The sequence below is a fragment of the Natator depressus genome, chromosome 13 (genome assembly GCF_965152275.1).
Source record: "Natator depressus isolate rNatDep1 chromosome 13, rNatDep2.hap1, whole genome shotgun sequence".
In the NCBI taxonomy this organism is placed as follows: domain Eukaryota; kingdom Metazoa; phylum Chordata; order Testudines; family Cheloniidae; genus Natator; species Natator depressus.
In genome coordinates, this window is record NC_134246.1 from 41,836,294 (window position 1) to 41,858,455 (window position 22,162).

The 22,162-nt window shown below is 47.5% G+C and overlaps 2 protein-coding genes across 2 annotated transcripts; one reads left to right on the forward strand and one right to left on the reverse strand.

Annotated features, from left to right (window-relative positions):
• Positions 1-11,660: 11,660 nt before the first annotated feature.
• Positions 11,661-12,602, forward strand: LOC141997213 (olfactory receptor 10G6-like). Its single transcript, XM_074969456.1, has one exon. It carries the CDS (start codon positions 11,664-11,666, stop codon positions 12,600-12,602), a length of 939 nt encoding a protein of 312 aa, XP_074825557.1. The 5' UTR covers positions 11,661-11,663.
• Positions 12,603-21,634: 9,032 nt separating this feature from the next.
• LOC141997577 (olfactory receptor 10D3-like) lies at positions 21,635-22,162 on the reverse strand. Its single transcript, XM_074969969.1, has one exon. It carries the CDS (start codon positions 22,160-22,162, stop codon positions 21,635-21,637), a length of 528 nt encoding a protein of 175 aa, XP_074826070.1.

Consider the following 22,162-nt stretch of genomic DNA (forward strand, 5'->3'; position numbering starts at 1 on the left):
TCCAGGATTTGCTGGTGAGCAGCCTTTTCTTTTTCCAGGGCAAATTGTGCATCAATTTCCACTTGTCTCCCCTCGAGACCATCACTCGATGAGCTGGATACCACCGAGAACGACCCTCCTGCCAGAACAGGCACCCTCCACTCGTGTCTTGCTGAGTTAGACACTCCAGTCAGCTCCAGCACAGACCCCGAGGTTGGGCCACACCCGTCTGCAGTTCACTGAAACTGGGATGCACTCAGCTCAGGGGCTTCTTAGTTAACAGAGACTTTCCCAGCGGCCAGCGTTCAGCCTTCCTGGGCAATTTGCAACATGTGCAGTTCTAGCTTCTTCTGATCTTCACTCTTATTTATTTTGCTTATTTTTCTGTCCCTATTTCCCTTACTCAAAATAAGCAAACAGAAAATAACAAACCACTTTGCCTGTTCTCCAGCCAGCACACTTAAAACTCACTTTAAATCACTACCAGTGTCTCAAAGCAATCAGCTGTGCACAGATCCTGCCGAGTATGCCACTGTGACGGGTTGGGTCACAGAGACCCCTTGGGACTGCCACCTGATGTGCTGAGACTACTTCTGAGCCTGTTTTCCCTGCCAGTGGCCTCCAGAACCCTGCCTTGTCGAGCCAGACATGCCGCCTGCTCCAACATAGACCCAGGGTCTGAACCACACGCCCCAAAGCTACAGACTTAACTGAAAGCCACTTAGCAGGTGCTCCTGTCTCCAACACCCAGAAACCCAGCTGCCAGTGGGATCCAAACCCCAAATAAATCCGTTTTACTCTGTATAAAGCTTATACAGGTGTAAACAGAGTCAGGATGAGCTCTACCCTGACATCTGGTGGCGAGTCATGGTGGGTTGTGGAAAAGAACTTCAGGGGCTGATCTCATTTGCATAGGCACACCCACCCTGCCTAGACGGTCACTTTGGCTTCTGTAGGAGCACCAGTTTCTCTGTTATTGGGGCAGGAATAAACTGTTATTATCCTGATTATGTGAATCAAGGACAGTGGAACTGTACTTGCCCTTTTGTTATGATGGAAGGACTCGCCATCAACTAAGCAGCACTCGCTAGGCAAGGGTCATGGGTTCCAAAACCTAGTGAAGGAAGAGAAGCTGGGGATAGGTATTAATACTTTGTGGCATGGGTCCCCTGCTGAGGGTCTTACATGCTAATTGTACTTCTTCATCTCTCTCCTGTGGAATATCAGAGTTAAGTTTGATTCTATTAGGAGTCTAGTTACAAGCTGCTGAGCCGAATTCACTTTAGGCTAACGGTGCACCAGCACTGAGGCTCCCCTACTACAAGCTGAAATCACAAAAGAGCTAAACTTACTAAGAGCTGAAATCGTTGAGTAGCGGGGGAGCCTGAAGATATATGGTAGAGCAGTTTGTGGGATGGCTGGAAGAGCGGAGCCCCATGGAGAGGTGGGGCAATCAGTTTCAGACCATGTAAGGTGCCCCTTCACCCCCACCTCCATCTCCACCCAGGTTGGGAGGTAAAACTCTGCAGGTAAACTTTCGAACGCTGGGGCTGCCCTGACCAGGGACAGAGACTTTTTGGTTGTTGGACTTTTGGGACTTTGGGTGACTTTTGGGTTGCTGGACTCAAGAACCAAAGGGAAAAGACACACCCCAATTTGCTTGGGGTTGGTTTTTGCTCATGGGTTGTGTTATGAATCCTGTTGGTGGTGTTTCCCCAACATAATGCCACATTGTTTCTCTGTTATTAAAAGGCTTTTTGCTACACTCAGACTCTGTGCTTGCGAGAGGGGAAGTATTGCCTCTTGGAGGCGCCCAGCAGGGTGGTATATATTTGTCCCAGGTCACTGGGTGGGGGCTCGAGCCGGTTTTGCATTGTGTTATTGTAATGGAACTCCTAGATACTGAATCCAGCCCTTGTTGCTGCCAACTCTGATGGGCAGAAGGGTTACACAGGGTAAACTCATAAATTGTCTGCCCTCTATAACACTGATAGAGGGAGATGCACAGCTGTTTGCTTCCCCAGGTATTAGTCACTAACTCTGGGTTCAATAATAAGCAAAAGTGATTTTATTAAATATAAAAAGTAGGATTTAACTGGTTCCCATAGAATCATAGACTTTAAGGTCAGATGGGACCATTATGATCATCTAGTCTGACCTCTTGCACAACTCAGGCCACAGAATCTCACCCATTCACTGCTGTAACAAACCCCTAACCTATGTCTGAGCTATTGAAGTCCTCAACTTGTGGTTTAAAGACTTCAAGGTGCAGAGAATCCTCCAGCAAGTGACCCATGCTGCAGAGGAAGGCGAAAAAACCCCAGGGCCTCTGCCAATCTGCCCTGGAGGAAAATTCCTTCCCGACCCCAAATATGGCGATCAGCTAAACCCTGAGCATGTGGGCAAGACTCACCAGCCAGACACCCAGCAAAGAATTCTCCATAGGAACTCAGATCCCACCCTATCTAGTGTCCCATCACAGGCCATTGGGCATATTTACCACAACTAGTCAAAGATCAATTAATTGCCAAAATTAGGCTATCCCATCATACCATCTCCTCCATAAACTTATCAATCTTTAGTCTTGAAGCCAGATAGGTCTTTTGTCTCCACTGCTCCCCTTGGAAGGCTATTCCACAACTTCACTCCTCTGATGGTTAGAAACCTTCATCTAATTTCAAGTCTAAACTTCCTGATGGCCAGTTTATATCCATTTGTTCTTGTGTCCACATTGGTACTGAGCTTAAATAATTCCTCTCCCTCTCCGGTATTTATCCCTGATATTTTTATAGAGAGCAATCATATCTCCCCTCAGCCTTCTTTTGGTTAGGCTAAACAAGCCAAGCTCTTTGAGTCTCCTTTCATAAGACAGGTTTTCCATTCCTCGGATCATCCAATGGCATTTTGGGATGTATAAGTAGGGTGTAGGGAGCCAGGGTGGCTCCCCTCCGAACCAGAGGGTAAAGAGCCACCCTCTGGGCCTGAGTGGGCGGGGCCAGGCCAAGCTTCCGCCAATCCCTGGAAGGGGAGGGGTGGGACAGGAAGTACAAAGGGCGGGGCCCTCTGCCCAGTGAGGAGAGCACCAGGGAGGGAGACAGACACAGGCTGGCTGCTCCCTCGCGATCCTGCTGCTGACCCAGGTGAAGCCCTGGGCAAGGAGGAGCCTGACCAGGGGGAAGGCCTGTGGCAACCAGAGCTGCCGGCCGCTGAATACCCAGAGGACCTGGAGGGGCCTGACTGCAGCCCGGGCCAGCGTGAGTCCGAGACCGAGGGGGAGCGGGGGTGGCCCGCAGCGGAATACCCGGAGGAACCGGAGTGGCCCGCAGTGGAATACCCGGAGGAGATGGAGGGACCGGAGCGCCCGCCTGAGAGAGACCGGGTAGGAAGTAGCCCAGGGGCCCAACTACACCGTGGGGTGGGTGTGTTTGGTCAGCGGGTGCGGATTGCCCGCTGACCCAGCGGCGGGACCTTCGCCCCCGCCGCTGTCAGGGCCCTGGGCTGGAACGCAGTGGAGTTGGGTGGGCCTGCATTCCCCTACCCCGGCGCTCCCCCGCCCGAGGGGCGCGCTACTGACTCTTGCCGGCGCTCCCCCGCCCGAGGGGCGCGCTACTGACTCTTGCCGGCGCTCCCCCGCCCGAGGGGCGCGCTACTGACTCTTGCCGGCGCTCCCCCGCCCGAGGGGCGCGCTACTGACTCTTGCCGGCGCTCCCCCGCCCGAGGGGCGCGCTACTGACTCTTGCCGGCGCTCCCCCGCCCGAGGGGCGCGCTACTGACTCTTGCCGGCGCTCCCCCGCCCGAGGGGCGCGCTACTGACTCTTGCCGGCGCTCCCCCGCCCGAGGGGCGCGCTACTGACTCTTGCCGGCGCTCCCCCGCCCGAGGGGCGCGCTACTGACTCTTGCCGGCGCTCCCCCGCCCAAGGGGCGCGCTACTGACTCCGGCCGGCGCACCTCCCCGCTAATTCCCCAACACCCGGGAGGTGGGGCCGAGGCCTGCCACAGAGACCATTGCTCTCCATCGCCCCTAGGGGCTCGGAGGACCGACCGACACCTGTCACATAGGGGCATTGCCAGCAGATCGAGGGACGTGATCGTTCCCCTCTATTCGACATTGGTGAGGCCTCGTCTGGAGTACTGTGTCCAGTTTTGCGCCCCACACTACAAGAAGGATGTGGAAAAATTGGAGAGAGTCCAGTGGAGGGCAACAAAATGATTAGGGGACTGGAACACATGACTTACAAGGAGAGGCTGAGGGAACTGGGATTATTTAGTCTACAAAAGAGAAGAATGAGGGGAGATTTGATAGCTGCTTTCAACTACCTGAAAGGTGGTTCCAAAGAGGATGGATCTAGACTATTCTCAGTGGTAGCGGATGACAGGACAAGGAGTAATGGTCTCAAGTTGCAGTGGGGGAGATTTAGGTTGGATATTAGGAAAACCTTTTTCACTAGGAGGGTGGTGAAACACTGGAATGTGTTACCTAGGGAGGTGGTGGAATCTCCTTCCTTAGAAGTTTTTAAGGTCAGGCTTGACAAAGCCCTGGCTGGGATGATTTAATTGGGGATCGGTCCTGCTTTGAGCAGGGGGTTGGACTAGATGACGTCCTGAGGTCCCTTCCAACCCTGATATTCTATGATCCTAGTAGCTTTTCTTTGTACCTGTTCCAGTTTGAATTCATCCTTCTTAAACATGGGAGACCAGAACTCCACACAATATTCCAGATGAGGTCTCACCAGTGCCTTGTATAACTGTACTAACACCTCCTTATCTCTACTGGAAATACCTTACCTGATGAATCCCAAGACCGCATTAGCTTTTTTCATGGCCATATCACATTGGTGGCTCATAGTCATCCTGTGATCAACCAATACTCCAAGGTCCTTCTCCTCCTCTGTTACTTCCAAGTGATGTATTCCCAGTTTATAATAAAAATTCTTGTTATTAATTCCTAAATGAATGACCTTGCACTTTTCACTATTAAATTTCATCCTATTACTATTACTCCAGTTTACAAAGTCATCCAGATCTTCCTGTATGATATCCCAGTCCTTCTCTGTATTGGCAATACCTCCCAGCTTCGTGTCATCCGCAAACTTCATTAGCACACATTCCCATTTCTTGTGCCAAGGTCAGTAATAAAAAGATTAATTAAGTTTGGTCCCAAAACCGATCCCTGAGAAATTCCACTAGTAACTTCCTTCCAGCCTGACAGTTCACCTTTCAGTATGACCCACTGTAGTCTCCCCTTTAACCAGTTCCTTATCCACCTTTCAATTTTCATATTGATGCCTATCTTTTCCAATTTAGCTAATAATTCCCCATGTGGAACCGTATCAAATGCCTTACTGAAATCGAGGTATATTAGATCCACTGCGTTTCCCTTGTCTAAAAAATCCTCTCAAAGAAGGCGATCAGGTCGGTTTGGCACGATCTACCTTTTGTAAAACCATGCTGTATTTTGTCCCAATTACCATTAACCTCAATGTCCTTAACTACTTTTTCCTTCAAAAATTTTTCCAAGACTTTGCATACTACAGATATCAAACTAACAGGCCTGTAGTTACCCGGATCACGTTTTTTTCCTTTCTTAAAAATAGGAACTATGTTAGCAATTCTCCAGTCATACGTTACAACCCCTGTGTTTACAGATTCATTAAAAATTCTTGTTAATGGGCTTGCAATTTCATGGGCCAGTTCCTTTAATATTCTTGGATAAAAATTATCTGGGCCCCCCGATTTAGTCCCATTAAGCTGTTCAAGTTTGGCTTCTACCTCGGATGTGGTAATATCTACCCTCATATCCAAGTAATAACAGACAGAATAAAGTAAGTTACCAAGCAAAATTAAACAACACTCAAGTCTAAGCCTAATACATTAAGAAACTGATTACAGATGAAATCTCACCCTCAGAGATGTTCCAATAAGCTTCTTTCACAGACTAGACTCCTTTCTAGTCTGGGCCCAATCCTTCCCCCTGGTACAGTCCTTGTTCCAGCTCAGATGGTAGCTAGGGGATTTCTCATGACTGCAGCCCCTTTTGTTCTGTTCCACCCCCCTTTATAGCTTTGGCACAAGGTGGGAATCCTTTGTCTCTCTCTGGGTTCCCACCCTTCCTTCTAAATAGAAAAGCCCCAGGTTTAAGATGGATTTCAGTACTAGGTGACATGGTCACATGTCCTGTGAGACCCCAAGACTTCATTCTTCCTGGCCTGACTCACAGGAAGACTTGCAAGTAAACAGAGCCATCAACAGTCAATTGTCCTGGTTAATGGGAGCCATCAAGATTTCAAACCACCATTAATGGCCCACACTTTGCATATTTACAATAGGACCTCAGAGTTATATTTCATATTTATAGTTTCGGATACAAGAATGATACATTTATACAAATAGGATGAGCACACTTAGTAGATTATAAGCTTTGTAATGATACCTTACAAGAGACCTTTTGCATGAAGCATATTCCAGTTACATTATATTCACACTCATTATCATATTGTCATAAAATCATATAGAGTGCAATGTCACCAGGTTACCTAATGAAATTAATAGGCAGCAGGTTTAAAACAAACCTAAGGAAGTACTTCTGCACACAATGTACAGTCAACCTGTTGAGCTTATTGCCAGAGGATGTTGTGAAGGCCAAAAGTATAACTGGGTTCAAAAAAGAATTAGATGAGTTCATGGAGGACAGGTCCATCAATGGCTATTAGCCAAGATGGTCAGGGACACAACCCAAAGCCTCTGACTTGCCAGATTCTGGAACTGAACAGCAGGGGATGGATCACTGATAATTGCCCTGTTCTGTCCATTGACTCAGAAGCATCTGGCACTGGCTACTGTTGGAAGACTGGACACTGGGCTAGATGGGCCTTTGGTCTGATCCAGTGTGGCTGTTCTTATATTTCTTACATTGTTGTCTCATATTCAATTTGTGATCCATCTGGTACTGACTATCATTGGAGGCAGAACACTGTACTAACTTGAATTCTGGGCAGCAATATCTAGGAAGCCACAGTGCTCTTCTTTCTAACAGTGAGGAGTATATCTATCTATCATTAATCATTCAACCAAGATTTACTTGCAAATTCTCAGAAAATTCACCGTGCCTATGTGCTTCTTCCTCACTAAATTACACCAGGCCTTCTCCACCTGCGTGGCACATATCACCGTGGTGGTAACCTACTACGTGCCCCTGGTCTTCATCTACCTGAGGCCGGGATGCCATGATCCACTGGACAGGGTGGTGGCTGTATTCTACACCATGGTGACCCCACTCCTCAACCCCCTCATCTACATGCTGAGAAACAAGGAGATTAAAGAAGCCCTGATAAGACTGGGGAGCAGGAGACTAGCTGTGCCCTGAGTAGTGATTACCCTGCCTTCAGCAGGAGCTGCCTAAGAACTGGACAGGAGAGCGGGACTTGGACTTGGACTTGGGGGATTCAGGACTCCTGGATTCTAGCTAGTGTCTGAAGGACTGCGGTCTGCCAGGGTGGGAGATGCGTGGCACCTGGTAAGCTTAGCAGGCGTCAGCTGTGTTTTTTTAATTATTATTGTTGTTGTATGTTCTCTCTGTAATTCTAAACTTAACCGACTGTGTGAAATCTGACTGGTCACTGGTCATTCTTGTCCTTGTCCCTCAGAAGGAGCAAACCACGGGTGCTGGATTAAACTCAGACCCTTGGAGATAGTCACAGTAAATTGCAGGGGGGTTCAATCTCCCTGGTCGAGTGGAAGAGGTACATGGATCCTTGTGACGCTGCACTCCATATGATTTTATGAAAATATGCTAATGAGTATGAATATAATGTAACTGGAATATGCTTCATGCAAAAGGTTTCTTGTAAGGTATCATTACAAAGCTTATAATCTACTGAGTGTGGTCATCCTGTTTGTATAAAGGTGTCACTCTTGTAACTGAAACTATAAATATGAAATATAACTCTGAGGTCCTATTGTAATTATGCAAAGTGTGGGCCATTAATGGTGGCTTGGAATCTTGATGGCTCCCATTAACCAGGACAATTGACTGTTGATGGCTCTGTTTACTTGCAAGACTTCCTGTGAGTCAGGCTGGGAAGAATGAAGGCTTGGGGTCTCACAGGACATGTGACCATGACACCTAGTACTGAAATCCATCTCAAACCTGGGGCTTTTCCATTTAGAAGGAGGGGTGGGGACTCAAAGAGACAAAAGATTCTCACCTTGTGCCTAAGCTATATAAGGAGATGGAACAGAACAAAAGGGGCTACATTCATGAGAAATCCGCTAGCTATCACCTGAGCTGGAAATAGGGCTGTACCGGGGAAAGTACTGGGCCCAGACAAGAAGGAGGCTAGTCTGTCAAAGAAGCTTATTGGAACATCTCTGAGGTTGAGACTTACCTGCATTTAGTTTTTACTGTTTAGGCTTAGACTTGTGTGTTTTGTTTTATTTTGCTTGGTACTTCACTTTGTTCTGTCTGTTATTACTTGGAACCACTTAAATCCTACTTTTTGTATTTAATAAAATCACTTTTAACTTATTAATTAACCCAGAGTATGTATTTATACCTGGGGGGGACAAACAGCTGTGCATATCTCTCTATCAGTGTTATAGAGGGCAGACAATTTATGAGTTTACCCTGTATAAGCTTTATATAGGGTAAAACAGATTTATTTCGGGTTTGGACTCCATTGGGAGTTGGGTACCTGAGTGTTGGAGACAGGAGCACTTCTTAAGCTGTTTTCAGTTAAGGCTGCAGCTTGTCGGGGACGTGGTTCAGACTTGGATCTGTGTTTGCAGCAGGCAAGTGTGTCTGGCACAACCAGGCAAGGCACTGAAGTACCAAGTTGCCAGGGAAAACGGGCTTAGAGATAGTCCCAGCACATCAGATGGCAGTTCCCAAGGTGGTTTCCGTGACCCAACCCGTCACAATCCTGACCCAGTGAGAGGTGACTGACAGAAGCATTTGAGCTAAGGGGGCACTGTGAGCATACAACAAAGGGGGTAGAGGTGCAATTAACACTGGAACTGTGACACTCAGAATCATCTATTCTGGACTTAAAGTCTATGAAAACATTATCCGTTTCTTACCTTGGCCTTCCTCCCCACCAAACCTCCTCCACTAGGTTCCATTATTATCTGCCAGCTACCCTGGAAGGTCTTCTGGGGAGAAGCCATCTCTCACTGTGTGTCTGTGATGCACAGTGGGGTCCTAATCTCAGTCACTGTGTGTCTGTGATACACCTGGCACAGTGGGGTCCCTAGCTCAATCATTGTGTGACTCTGAAGTGCCTTACATGCTGGAGGTCAGTTTCTGTATTTTTAGGCAGCGTCTGCCACAAAGGGGTCCCGATCTCCATTCCTGTGTGTCTGTGCGGTGCTTGGCACAGTGGGGTCCCAGTCTTAGTTCCTGTGCATTTGTGCAGTGCCTAGCACTGCGGTGTCCTGATCTCTGTTGCTCAGTATGTCTGAGCAGTGCCCAGAAGAGTGGGGTCCCCAACCACAGTCACTCTGGGTTTTTCTGTGCAGCGGGATCCCACCCGCTGTCACTGTTTGTGCAATCTCTGACCCAGTGTGGTCCTGACCTGTTACTGTGTCTGTGCAGCCCCTGGGGGAACAGGGCTCCATTCCCAGCTGGGCCTCCAGGTGCAACCACCATGCACACAATAAGTATTAGTAAGATCTGTCAGGCTGATCCAGACCTGGGAGCACTGGACAGACTCGTTCAGGGAGCCTTTCACCTCTAGGTCTCCAAGCTGCACTGCCCACCTCGAGAGCAGCCAAAAGCCATTGCAACCCAATAGAAGTGCAGCTACCCATTTCCACCCGCTCAGGATCTGGGCCAGGGTTCTTCAGAAACAACAGAGACATTTCCACCTGCAAGGGGCGCCCGTGCGGTCACAGCACTGGGTCGTGTTACAGGAGTGCTCTGTGAAGGAGACAAGCCTCCATGAGTGCATGGCTTGTTAGCAGCGAAGCTGCGGGTATGTGACACTCTGGAACATGTAGTGGAGTTCCTGGATTTCATAGGAGCAATGGAAGTTGTTGTTGTGCAAATGGTTTATTATGGGTGTGACGTTGCACTCTATATGATTTTATGAAAATATGCTAATGAGTATGAATATAATGTAACTGGAATATGCTTCATGCAAAAGGTTTCTTGTAAGGCATCATTACAAAGCTTATAATCTACTGAGTGTGGTCATCCTGTTTGTATAAAGGTGTCACTCTTGTAACTGAAACTATAAATATGAAATATAACTCTGAGGGCCTATTGTAATTATGCAAAGTGTGGGCCATTAATGGTGGTTGGGAATCTTGATGGCTCCCATCAACCAGGACAATTGACTGTGGATGGCTCTGTTCCCAGGCAGGCCTTCCTGTGAGTCAGGCCAGGAGGAATGTAGGCTTGGAGTCTCACAGGAAATGTGACCATATCACCTGGTACTGAAATCCATCTTAAATGTGTTAGTCTTTAAGGTGCCACCAGACTCCTTGTTGTATTGTGGATACAGACTAACACGGCTACCCCCTGATACTTGACATCTTAAACCTTGTGCTTTTCCATTTGAGGGGGGACCCAGAGAGACAAAAGATTCCCGCCTTCTGCCAAAGCCATATAAGGGGGTGGAACAGAACAAAAGAGGCAGCCATCATGAGGAATCCGCTAGCTACCACCTGAGCTGGAACAAGGGCTGTACCGGGGAAAGGATTGGGCCCAGACTAGGAAGGTGTCCAGTCTGTGAAAAAAACTTATTGAAACATCTCTGAGGGTGAGATTTTATCTGTATTCAGCTTTATTTTATCTGTATTCAATCAGCTGTACTAGCCTTAGACGTGCATGTTTTATTTTATTTTGCTTGGTAATTCACTTTGTTCTGTCTGTTACTACTTGGAACCACTTAAATCCTACTTTCTGTATTTAATAAAATCACTTTTTACTTATTAATTAACCCAGAGTATGTATTAATACCTGGGGGGGGACAAACAGCTGTGCATATCTCTCTATCAGTCTGGTTGGAGGGATTTAACGAGGTAAAGGGAGAGACGAGAGTGCAGCAGTGAGAGCGGTGCAGAGCGCTGGCTGCAGCATCCCACTGAGCGCACAGCCAGGTACCGTACACAGCTGTACACAGTCATACAGAGGGAGATTTTAAGACTGGAAGAGGCCAGGATGATCCTGGGTACCAAAGGCTATAGAATTTCACCCAGTTACCCCTGCACCAAGCCCAGCAACTCCTGCCTGACTAAAGGCCCTCCTCCACAGAGGCAGGCACGCTTCCACAAAGGCAAGTGCTCTTGTCTTGAAGACAGCGAGAGACAGAGAATCTGCCACTTCCCCTGAGAGCTTGTTCCAAGGGTTAATCACCCTCGGGGCTAACCATGCATGCTTTGTTTCCCATTTGAATTTGTCTGTATTTTGCTCTGGGCTTCTATCCCCAGCTCCACGAGAGGAGTGAGGTCTAGTAGGTTAAAACAGAGCAGGCTGGGAGTCAGGACTTCTGGGTTCTATCTCCAGATCTGGACAGGGAGTGCGGTTCAGTGGGTTGGAGCAGGAAGGTGCGGAGCCAGGACACCTGGGTTTGATTCTGAGCCCTGTACATGAGTGTTATGCTGAAAGCCCATGCAGAAATCACCCATTTCACTTTTTGTTCATTATAAACACTGCAGGTTCACTCACAGGGACACAAACAGAGTGAATGGAGTGTGGGAACAGATCCCAGCTCATCCATTTCATCCTGGTGGGGATCCCATACCCCCCAGAGCTGCGGGTGCCCTTGTTCCTCTTCTTCCTCCTCATCTACCTATTGACGCTATGCGGGAACCTGCTCATCCTGCTGGCGGTGGCCTGGGAGCGCCGGCTGCACAAGCCCATGTACTGGTTCCTCTGCCACTTGTCCTTCCTGGACATGACGGTCTCCTCGGTGGTGGTGCCCAAGGTGGTGGCTGGCTTCCTGCCAGGCGGCGGGGCCATCTCCTTCCATGGCTGCATGGCCCAGCTCTTCTTCTTCCACTTCCTTGGCTGCACCGAGTGCTTCCTCTACACGGTCATGGCCTACGACCGCTTCCTGGCCATCTGCAAGCCACTGCACTACAGCGTCATTATGAATCGCAGAGCCTGCCTGTGCCTGGCAGCAGGGACCTGGCTAGGGGGCTCCCTGCACTCGTTCATAGAGACTGCACTCACCTTCCGCCTGCGCTATGGCCGGGGCACGCAGGTAGGCTACATCTGTTGCGATATCCCAGCTGTGCTGAAGCTGGCCTGTGGGGACACAGCACTCAACGAGCTGGTGACATTCATCGACGTGGGATTCGTGGCCATGACCTGCTTCCTGCTGATCCTAACTTCCTACATCTACATCATCTCGGCCATCCTGAGGATCCGCTCCAATGAGGGTAGACGTCGGGCCTTCTCCACCTGTGCAGCACATATCACCGTGGTGGTGACCTACTATGTGCCCGTGGTCTTCATCTACCTGAGGCCAGGTTCCCAGCACCCCATGGACAGGGTGGTGGCTGTATTCTACACCACAGTAACCCCGCTCCTCAACCCCCTCATCTACACACTGAGGAACAAGGAGATGAAAGCTGCCCTCATGAGACTGGGGGGCAGAAAACTGCCAGGGCCTGAGCCATGATTATCCTGCGGCCAGCAGGAGCTGCCTGAGAACTGGACAGGGAGAGAGGGACTTGGAGATGAGCATCAGGACTCCTAGGTTCTGTCCCTGGCTCTGGGAGGGGAGTGGGGTCTAACAATTGAACTCCAGGCTCCTGGGATCTATTGGAATTTGTTCCAATGCTCTCATGGCTAGAGATGCCCAGACTGGCACTAGGGACTCTTGGGTTGCATTTCTGTTTCTTGGAAGGGAGTCATGTCTCATGGTAAGAGCAGGGTGGTCTGGGAGTCAGGACTCCTGGGTTCTATTTCCAGCTCTGCCACAGACTCCCTGTATGACCTTGGGCAAGTCCCTTGGCATCAGTTTCCCCATGCAGGTCATTTCCCTACTGCACGACACCCAGGGTTGTGAGGCTAAAGTCATTACTGACTGGGAGGAGTATGAGGAGGGGTTCAGTCACGGGAGCCAGAGAAATAGGCTTTCTAACCACTGCATGGGGTCTGCTTCTGACAATGGGAGGTGATGGGATGGGCAGCTTGGGGTTAGGAGCTGTGTTGCTGTTCTGTGTTTGTACATCACCTGGCACACTGGGGTCCTGGTCCATGAGTGTGGCTCTGACATACTAATCCAAGAAGGAGAAGGGAAAACAACAGAATCTCAGGCTCATCTAATAAGGGGTCCTGGGGCAGAATCCGAGGTGTTTGACTTGTTTTAGGGACACAGGAATGGCCAAACAGCATCAGAACATTGTTCCACACATTCCTGTCAAAGCTCTTCCACTCTTAAAATAAAATGACGTCTGTCACCACATGGTCTTCCCCGCCCCCAGTATGCCACATACACTTGTTGTGTCTTATCTCAGATTAGAATGTCCTGTCCTCAGGGCCCACGCAGTCTCTCTCTGTGCAACACATAGCACAAGGGGGCCCATAGGCACGTCAGTGCTACGAAAAATAACCCCCAACGATTCCCAAAGAGGGATGGGTCTGTGGTGAAGGCACTGGAGTGGGACTTCAGACAGCCTGTGTCACTTGCTCTGTGCATGCCTTGGTTTCCCATCTGTAAAATGGGGCTAGGGCCACTTCCTTAAGGCTGTTTAGATTATAAACTCTTTAGGACAAGGACTGACACTGCACAGTGCCTGCCAGAATGGAGCCAGACCACTAGGTCATGAGGCCATAGCTGTATGTAGTGAGATTCCTAAACCATTCTGGCCCAGCAGTATTACTTTCCTTGGTGCCCAGTTCATTGTGGGTTGATGTAAGCAATAGCAATTTTTCAGTAGTAGAGGTTCACATTCCCTTCTAGTGGGTGATGTTTACCCCTGTGCAGTGTTAGGGGGCTTATTCCTTCACCCGCTCACTTCCCTGGTCCTTCTGGCATGCACAGAGAGCAACAATACCCAAAGTCCAAAGGTGCAAACAATTCAATGTTTATTGGGGTGAACTTCCAGCAAGCATGATTCCAGTTTCCTTCCTTAGTGTCCCCCTTCCCAGCTCTGACACCACAGAGCCTTACACCTGTGTCCCTGTTCCCATTCGTCCCCTTAGCAAAACATGATTCCAATTTCCCCACCCCCATTCCCTGTTCCCATTCCCCCCACTTACTGCCTGATTGACTGCAGACTATATAGTAAAACTTGAGTTCTGCTTAGCTATACCTTAACCAATCATTTTCCTGAAACTTAATTAACCAACCCTAACATATTGTAACATGATTATGTAACCAATTATATCCCACCACCTTAATTAGTTTACACCCAGCAAAAGTAATTACACAGCAGACAGAAACAATCCCAGAACCAGACAGAGATTATACAGACAAACAATAGGGAAATGGGGACTACAGTGATAGAACAAACACAGAAATGAGGAAAGGAGTACTTGTGGCACCTTAGAGACTAACCAGTTTATTTGAGCATGAGCTTTCGTGAGCTACAGCTCACTTCATCGGATGCATAGCATATTGTGGAAACTGCAGAAGACATTATATACACACAGAGACCGTGAAACAAAACTTCCTCCCACCCCACTGTCCTGCTCGTAACAGCTTATCTAAAGTGATCATCAAGGAGGGCCATTTCCAGCACAAATCCAGGTTTTCTCACCTTTCCCCCCCCCCCCCACAGACACACATACAAACTCACTCTCCTGCTGGTAATAGCCCATCCCTCTTTGAAACCTCTCTTTATAATGCGCATGATAATCAAGGTGGGTCATTTCCAGCACTAATCCAGGTTTTCTCACCACCACCACCCCCCCACACACACACACCCCCCTCCAAAAACCACACACACAAACTCACTCTCCTGCTGGCAATAGCTCATCTTACAATGTGCACAGCAATAATCCAAGTTTAACCAGAACGTCTTGGGGGCGGGGTTTGTAGGAAAAAAAACAAGGGGAGATAGGCTACCTTGCATAATGACTTAGCCACTCCCAGTCTCTATTCAAGCCCAAATTAATAGTATCCAATTTGCAAATGAATTCCAATTCAGCAGTTTCTCGCTGGAGTCTGGATTTGAAGTTTTTTTGCTTTAAGATAGCGACCCTCATGTCTGTGATTGCGTGAAATGAGGATTTCACATCCCAGTTATTGATAAGTGAGTTCTTGCCAGACAGGATGTTATCAAACTAAGTTTCCTTTTACATCTTCTAGGCACTTCCCTTTCTCTGGAGGCGATAGGCATTATCAGGACAGGATTGTATCCTAGCAGCCCAATAGCACCTTATTTCAATGTGACTAGTTTGGGATGTGAGGATCTAACCATTCGCTTCCCAGCTTATGGCTGCCTCTGCTGCTTAGCCAGAGGCCTTAGCCTAAGACCAGGGCCTCAGACTGTCACAGTAAGACACCGGCAGACAGTGATTTTGATTCTTTCTTTTATACCTCTAGAACTAGCTAAGTGATAAGAATACACCTAAATTCTTAGAGTATAGGCCTTTACAGACAGGTCTGAATATCTATATCCTAACACGCAGGTCCACTGAAAACCCAGTTTTCCACCAAAGAAAAGTTTCAAAGGAAAATTTACTATTCGTCCTTAATGATGATGATGATGACTGGCTTTTATATAACTCAAGACGTTCTGATTATCCGGATCAATCTCTGATCCTTGTTTGAAATCTACTAAGCTCTTGGCCTCAATAATAACATGTGCTGATGAGTTTGTCAGGCTAATTGTGCAAGTCTAAAATGGTTTAGGACGGAAGTTGGTATAGAACCGGTGAGCTGACCCGCTGCACACCCAGGTGAACTTCATCTCACACTTTTGCTTTAGGTTGGGAATTTCAAAAGCACTTCACAGGAGCTAGGTGTCTAACTGACATAGACTTTTAACTTCCTTTGGAAATTCCAGCCTTAAAGTCCAGCTATGTTTCCTGTTCTCTAAAATTTCACTTGTTCTTTGTCAGTCTCATAAATGGGCCCAGCCCTCTCCAGACACTGGTTTCCGGATTTATTTTTAATTTGAACAACTAGAAAAAGCACAGAAAACTTAATGACCAGTTCCAATGACACAACTGCTGGGGGCAGGAAACAAGAAAAAAATTCCCCTTTTATTCCCAGATTTCGGTTCTATGCATATTGCATGTTATTCAAAATTCAAGGCAACAGGCGCAGAAGACACAATACATAAGCACCACAAATCCAAAATACATTGTGTGTGATGAGTGTAGCCATTCTCACCTCGGTTAAATCTATTAGCATTTTTTCTTCCTTTTTTATCTTTCTAGCTTTATCTATGTAGCGAGTAAAATTTTCAAAACCTCCTAATTAACTTAGGAGAGTAAGTCCCATTTTCAAAAGCCATTCAGGAGCCCAGTTCTCACTGAAATTCAATCAGAAATGGCCAGATTTCCAAAGGTATATCACCACCTAAAGATGCAGATAGGCACGTAGTGGGATTTTCAAATGGACCTTGGTGTTTAGGCCCAGCCTTTAGTCACAGTTCAGAGCAACTGCACCTGTATTTCCCCTTAGTGGTCCAGCAGGAGCATCTCTCTCAGGCTGCCAGCTCCCTAGCTATTGGGTGGAGACCCACATCTCCCTCCCTCCTCAATGGGGGCCTTTCCAGGCTGAGCAGTTCCTTTCACTGCATTATTCCCTCAAAAGCCAGCCAACCTAAGCAGCCCGACTTTGCTTCCCTGCCTCCCCCACCCCCAGGGGTGGTGCACAGTGTAATTGGCTCAGTTTTAAGTTCACACAGTTCTTCGTAAGTAAGCGTATTTTATTTTTAAGGTAAAAACAATAAAGAAAAAACATTTAAAAATATGCTCTTAAGCAAAATAAGCAGTCATGGGATAAGAGGGAAGATTCTCTCATGGATTGGTAACTGGTTAAAAGATAGGAAACAAAGGGTAGGAATAAATGATCAGTTCTCAGAATAGAGAGAGGTAAATAGTGGTGTCCCCCAGGGGTCTGTACTGGGCCCAGTCTTATTTAACATATTCATAAACAATCTGGAAAAAGGGGTAAACAGTGAGGTGGCAAAATTTGCAGATGATACAAAACTACTCAAGATAGTTAAGTCCCAGGCAGACTGCGAAGAGTTACAAAAGGATCTCACCAAACTGGGTGACTGGGCAACAAAATGGCAGATGAAATTTAATGTTGATAAATGCAAAGTAATACACACTGGAAAAGATAATCCTAACTATACATATACAATGATGGGGTCTAAATTAGCTGTTACCACTCAAGAAAGAGTTCTTGGAGTCATTGCGGATAGTTCTCGGAAATCATCCACTCAATGTGCAGCGGCAGTCAAAAAAGCAAACAGAATGTTGGGAATCATCAAGAAAGGGATAGATAATAAGACAGAAAATATTGTATTGCCTCTATATAAATCCATGGTACACCCACACCTTGAATACTGCATTCAGATGTGGTCGCCCCATCTCAAAAAAGATCTATTGGAATTGGAAAAAGTTCAGAAAAGGGCAACAAAAATTATTAGGGGTATAGAACGGCTTCCGTATGAGGAGAGATTAATAAGACTGGGACTTTTCAGCTTGGAAAAGAGGCGACTAAGGGGGATATGATAGAGATCTATAAAATCATAAGTGGTATAGAGAAAGTAAATAAGGAAGTGTTATTTACTCCTTCTCATAATACAAGAACAAGGGGCCACCAAATGAAATTAACAGATAGCAGGTTTAAAACAAACACAAGAAAGTATTTTTTCACGCAACGCACTGTCAACCTCTGGAACTCCTTGCCAGAGGGTGTTGTGAAGGCCAGTACTATAACAGGGTTCAAAAGAGAGCTAGATAAATTCATGGAGGATAGGTCCACAGTGGCGAGTAGCCAGGAGGGCAGGAATGGTGTCCCTAGCCTCTGTTTGCCAGAAGCTGGGATTGGGTGACAGGGCATGGATCACTTGATGAATACCTGTCTGTTCACAAGGAAGAAAAGAAAGCAGCAGAATACGGACCCTGGACTTCAGAAAAGCAGACTTTGACTCCCTCAGGGAACTGATGGGCAAGATCCCCTGGGAGAATAACATGAGGGGGAAAGGAGTCCAGGAGAGCTGGCTGTATTTTAAAGAATCCTTATTGAGGTTACAGGGACAAACCATCCCGATGTGTAAAAAGAATAGTAAATATGGCAGGCAACCAGCTTGGCTTAACAGTGAAATCCTTGCTGATCTTAAACACAAAAAAGAAACTTACAAGAAGTGGAAGATTGGACAAATGACCAGGGATGAGTATAAAAATATTGCTCGGGCATGCAGGAGTGAAATCAGGAAGGCCAAATCACACCTGGAGTTGCAGCTAGCAAGAGATGTTAAGAGTAACAAGAAGGGTTTCTTCAGGTATGTTAGCAATAAGAAGAAAGTCAAGGAAAGTGTGGGCCCCTTACTGAATGAGGGAGGCAACCTAGTGACAGAGGATGTGGAAAAAGCTAATGTACTCAATGCTTTTTTTGCCTCTGTCTTCACGAACAAGGTCAGCTCCCAGACTACTGCACTGGGCATCACAGCAAGGGGAGGAGGTGACCAGCCCTCTGTGGAGAAAGAAGAGGTTCAGGACTATTTAAAAAAGCTGGACGTGCACAAGTCCATGGGGCCGGATGCGCTGCATCTGAGAGTGCTAAAGGAGTTGGCGGATGTGATTGCAGAGCCATTGGCCATTATCTTTGAAAACTCATGGTGATTGGGGGAGGTCCCGGACAACTGGAAAAAGGCTAATGTAGTGCCCATCTTTAAAAAAGGGAAGAAGGAGGATCCTGGGAACTACAGGCCAGTCAGCCTCACCTCAGTCCCTGGAAAAATCATGGAGCAGGTCCTCAAGGAATCAATTCTGAAGCACTTAGAGGAGAGGAAAGTGATCAGGAACAGTCAGCATGGATTCATCAAGGGCAAGTCATGCCTGACTAATCTAATTGCCTTCTATGATGAGATAACTGGCTCTGTGGATGAAGAGAAAGCAGTGGACGTGTTGTTCCTTGACTTTAGCAAAGCTTTTGACACGGTCTCCCACAGTATTCTTGCCAGCAAGGTAAAGAAGTATGGGCTGGATTAATGGACTATAAGGTGGATAGAAAATTGGCTAGATTGTCGGGCTCAATGGGTAGTGATCAATGGCTCCATGATGAGTTGGCAGCCGATATCAAGTGGAGTGCCCCAAGGGTCGGTCCTGGGGCCGGTTTTGTTCTATAGCTTCATAAATGATCTGGAGGATGGTGTGGATTGCACCCTCAGCAAGTTTGCAGATAACACTAAACTGGGAGGAGAGGTAGATACGCTGGAGGGTAGGGATAGGATACAGAGGGCCCTAGACAAATTAGAGGATTGGGCCAAAAGAAATCTGAGGAGGTTCAACAAGGACAAGTGCACTTAGGATGGAAGAATCCCATGCACCGCTACAGACTAGGGACCGAATGGCTCAGCAGCAGTTCTGCAGAAAAGGACCTAGGGGTTACAGTGGACGAGAAGCTGGATCTGAGTCAGCAGTGTGCCCTTGTTGCCAAGAAGGCCAATGGCATTTTGGGATGTATAAGTAGGGGCATTGCCAGCAGATCGAGGGACGTGATCGTTCCCCTCTATTCGACACTGGTGAGGCCTTATCTGGAGTACTGTGTCCAGTTTTGGGCCCCACACTACAAGAAGGATGTGGAAAAATTGGAAAGAGTCCAGCGGAGGGCAACAAAAATGATTAAGGGACTGGAACACATGAGTTATGAGGAGAGGCTGAGGGAACTGGGGATGTTTAGTCTGTGGAAGAGAAGAATGAGGGGGGATTTGATAGCTGCTTTCAACTACCTGAAAGGGGGTTCCAAAGAGGATGGATCTAGACTGTTCTCAGTGGTAGCAGATGACAGAACAAGGAGTAATGGTCTCAAGTTGCAGTGGGGGAGATTTAGGTTGGATATTAGGAAAACCTTTTTCACTAGGAGGGTGGTGAAACACTGGAATGTGTTGCCTAGGGAGGTGGTGGAATCTCCTTCCTTAGAAGTTTTTAAGGTCAGGCTTGACAAAGCCCTGGCTGGGATGATTTAGTTGGTGTTGGTCCTGCTTTGAGCAGGGGGTTGGACTAGATGACCTCCTGAGGTCCCTTCCAACCCTGATATTCTATGATTCTATGATTCCCTTTGGGGCATCTGCCATTGGCCACTGTCAGAGGACAGGATACTGGGCTTGATGGACCTTTGGTCTGACGCAGTATGGCCATTCTTATGTTCTTATGTTAATAAAAGCTCCTACGTGCATAGTAATAAACTTAGCAGAGATCACCCCAGCTCCACCATGGACTCTGTCAGATGATTAGTACAGCCTCAGCTCAGAACTAGCTCCATCACAACAAGTTTAGTCCATGTTTTATGCAGGATGGGGGGGTTGATCTGGGGTTTCCAGGACCAGGTAATCAGTAGAAAATCGGTTTTGCTCCCTGGGACATAGCTTTGAAAGACCTCCCAAGTATGTCCTGGCCCCCTTCACACATACTGTCCAAAACAGTTCTTAGAAGTTCCTAACATTTCCCCAAGATTACATTAGTCAGTCTCCAAGAAAAGTTACGTTCAATCCACAATAACACATACACAATTGTATTTTTAATACAACGGACCCCAAAGGGATTAAACTTAATTCAATAAGGTTTATCCAGCAAATTGCTGTAACTGTCACACCTGGCTCTAGATAGCTAACTCTCATTGATTTCAATGAGAAAATATTTTGAAAATGCTTCTGAAAATCCTACTTGGTGCCTAAAGATCTTTAAAAATCTGGCCTACTGTCTAGCTTTACAAAGAGGTTTAGTAAATCCCACTAGGTACATAAAGCTTCTAAATAGGTCAGGTACTTAACTCCCATTGAAAGTAAGTAGCTAAACACCTTAAAAAATCTGGTCTGCAGATGCCTAAATCCCACTGCCATTCAGTCAGAATTAGACTCCTAAATACCTCCATCACTTTTGAAAATGGGAGTTAAGTCCCCAAATCACTTAGGTGGTTTTTGCAAATTTCATCACAAATCCGTTGATCTTCAGGGTATGTTGAAAAGTCCAACTGTTCACCCAGGAGCTTTAGGCAACTACCTAGGTGCCTGGTGAGCTGGGGTTCATGCCAGAAGATGAAGGGAATTTTTTTTCCTTCCCTTTTACATGTTTAGAAGATGCTGCACTTCCTTCTGCAGATCTGTGTAATAAGGCTGAGATTTTCAAAGTCAGCTACAAGATTTGGATATCAAATTCCTATTAATTTTAGTGCAGACTTATTGTGCCTATCCCTTAGGCAGCTTTGAAAATATCACCCATACTGAATGTCAAAGACAGCTAGGTATTTTTAGGAGCATTTTTATGATTTGTAGAGATCCAGACTGATGGGGCTGCGTGGGGATGGGGAGAGACAGAGGTTCACAAAAGCCACGGACCAGCCATGCATATGTATTTGTCGATGTATTTCCAAGCAGACCCACATGCTACTCCTGCAGCTGCCGCACATCAGCGTGCAGGTGTTTGACCCCCTCTCAGTTGTCTCAGAGCTGCTTTCACCCCCTAGTTCCTCAGCGTGTAGATGGCCGGCTTCAGCATGGGCGTGACCACATAGCCAAAGAGTCACATAGGGGTCACCAGCACTGTGCTCAGCTGCGGCCGAGTGTAGACCGGGGCGCAGGGCCTGAAGAACAGCGTCACCACCACCAGATGCGAGGCGCAAGTGGAGGCTGCTTTGCGCCTCCCTTCGGCCGAGTTTATCTTCAGGATGGAATAGACGATCCTGACATAGGACGCGAGGATGAGGAGGAAGTAGGTCATGGGCACCACCCCAATATTGGTGAAGCTCACAGTCTCGATGACGTACGTGTCCGCACAGGCCAGCTTGATCACCAGGAAGATGTTGCAGAAGAAATAGTCCACCACATTGGACCCGCAGTAGGGCAGCGTGAAGGTCAGGCTGGTGAGGATGGTGGCGTGGAAGGATCTGGTGATCCAGGTGCCGGCGGCCAGGAGAGTGCACACCCTCCGGTTCATGATGAGCAGGTAGCGCAGGGGGTGGCAGATGGCCACGTACCGGTCGTAGGCCATGACGGTGAAGAGCAGGCACTCGGTGCTGCCCAGGAAGTGGTAGAAGAAGACCTGGGACAT

Coding starts and splice junctions, on each gene's coding strand:
- LOC141997213 (XM_074969456.1), top strand. CDS start 11,664: ATGGAGTGTGGGAACAGATCCCAGCTCATCCATTTCATCCTGGTGGGG.
- LOC141997577 (XM_074969969.1), bottom strand. CDS start 22,162: ATGTCCCAGGTCTTCTTCTACCACTTCCTGGGCAGCACCGAGTGCCTG.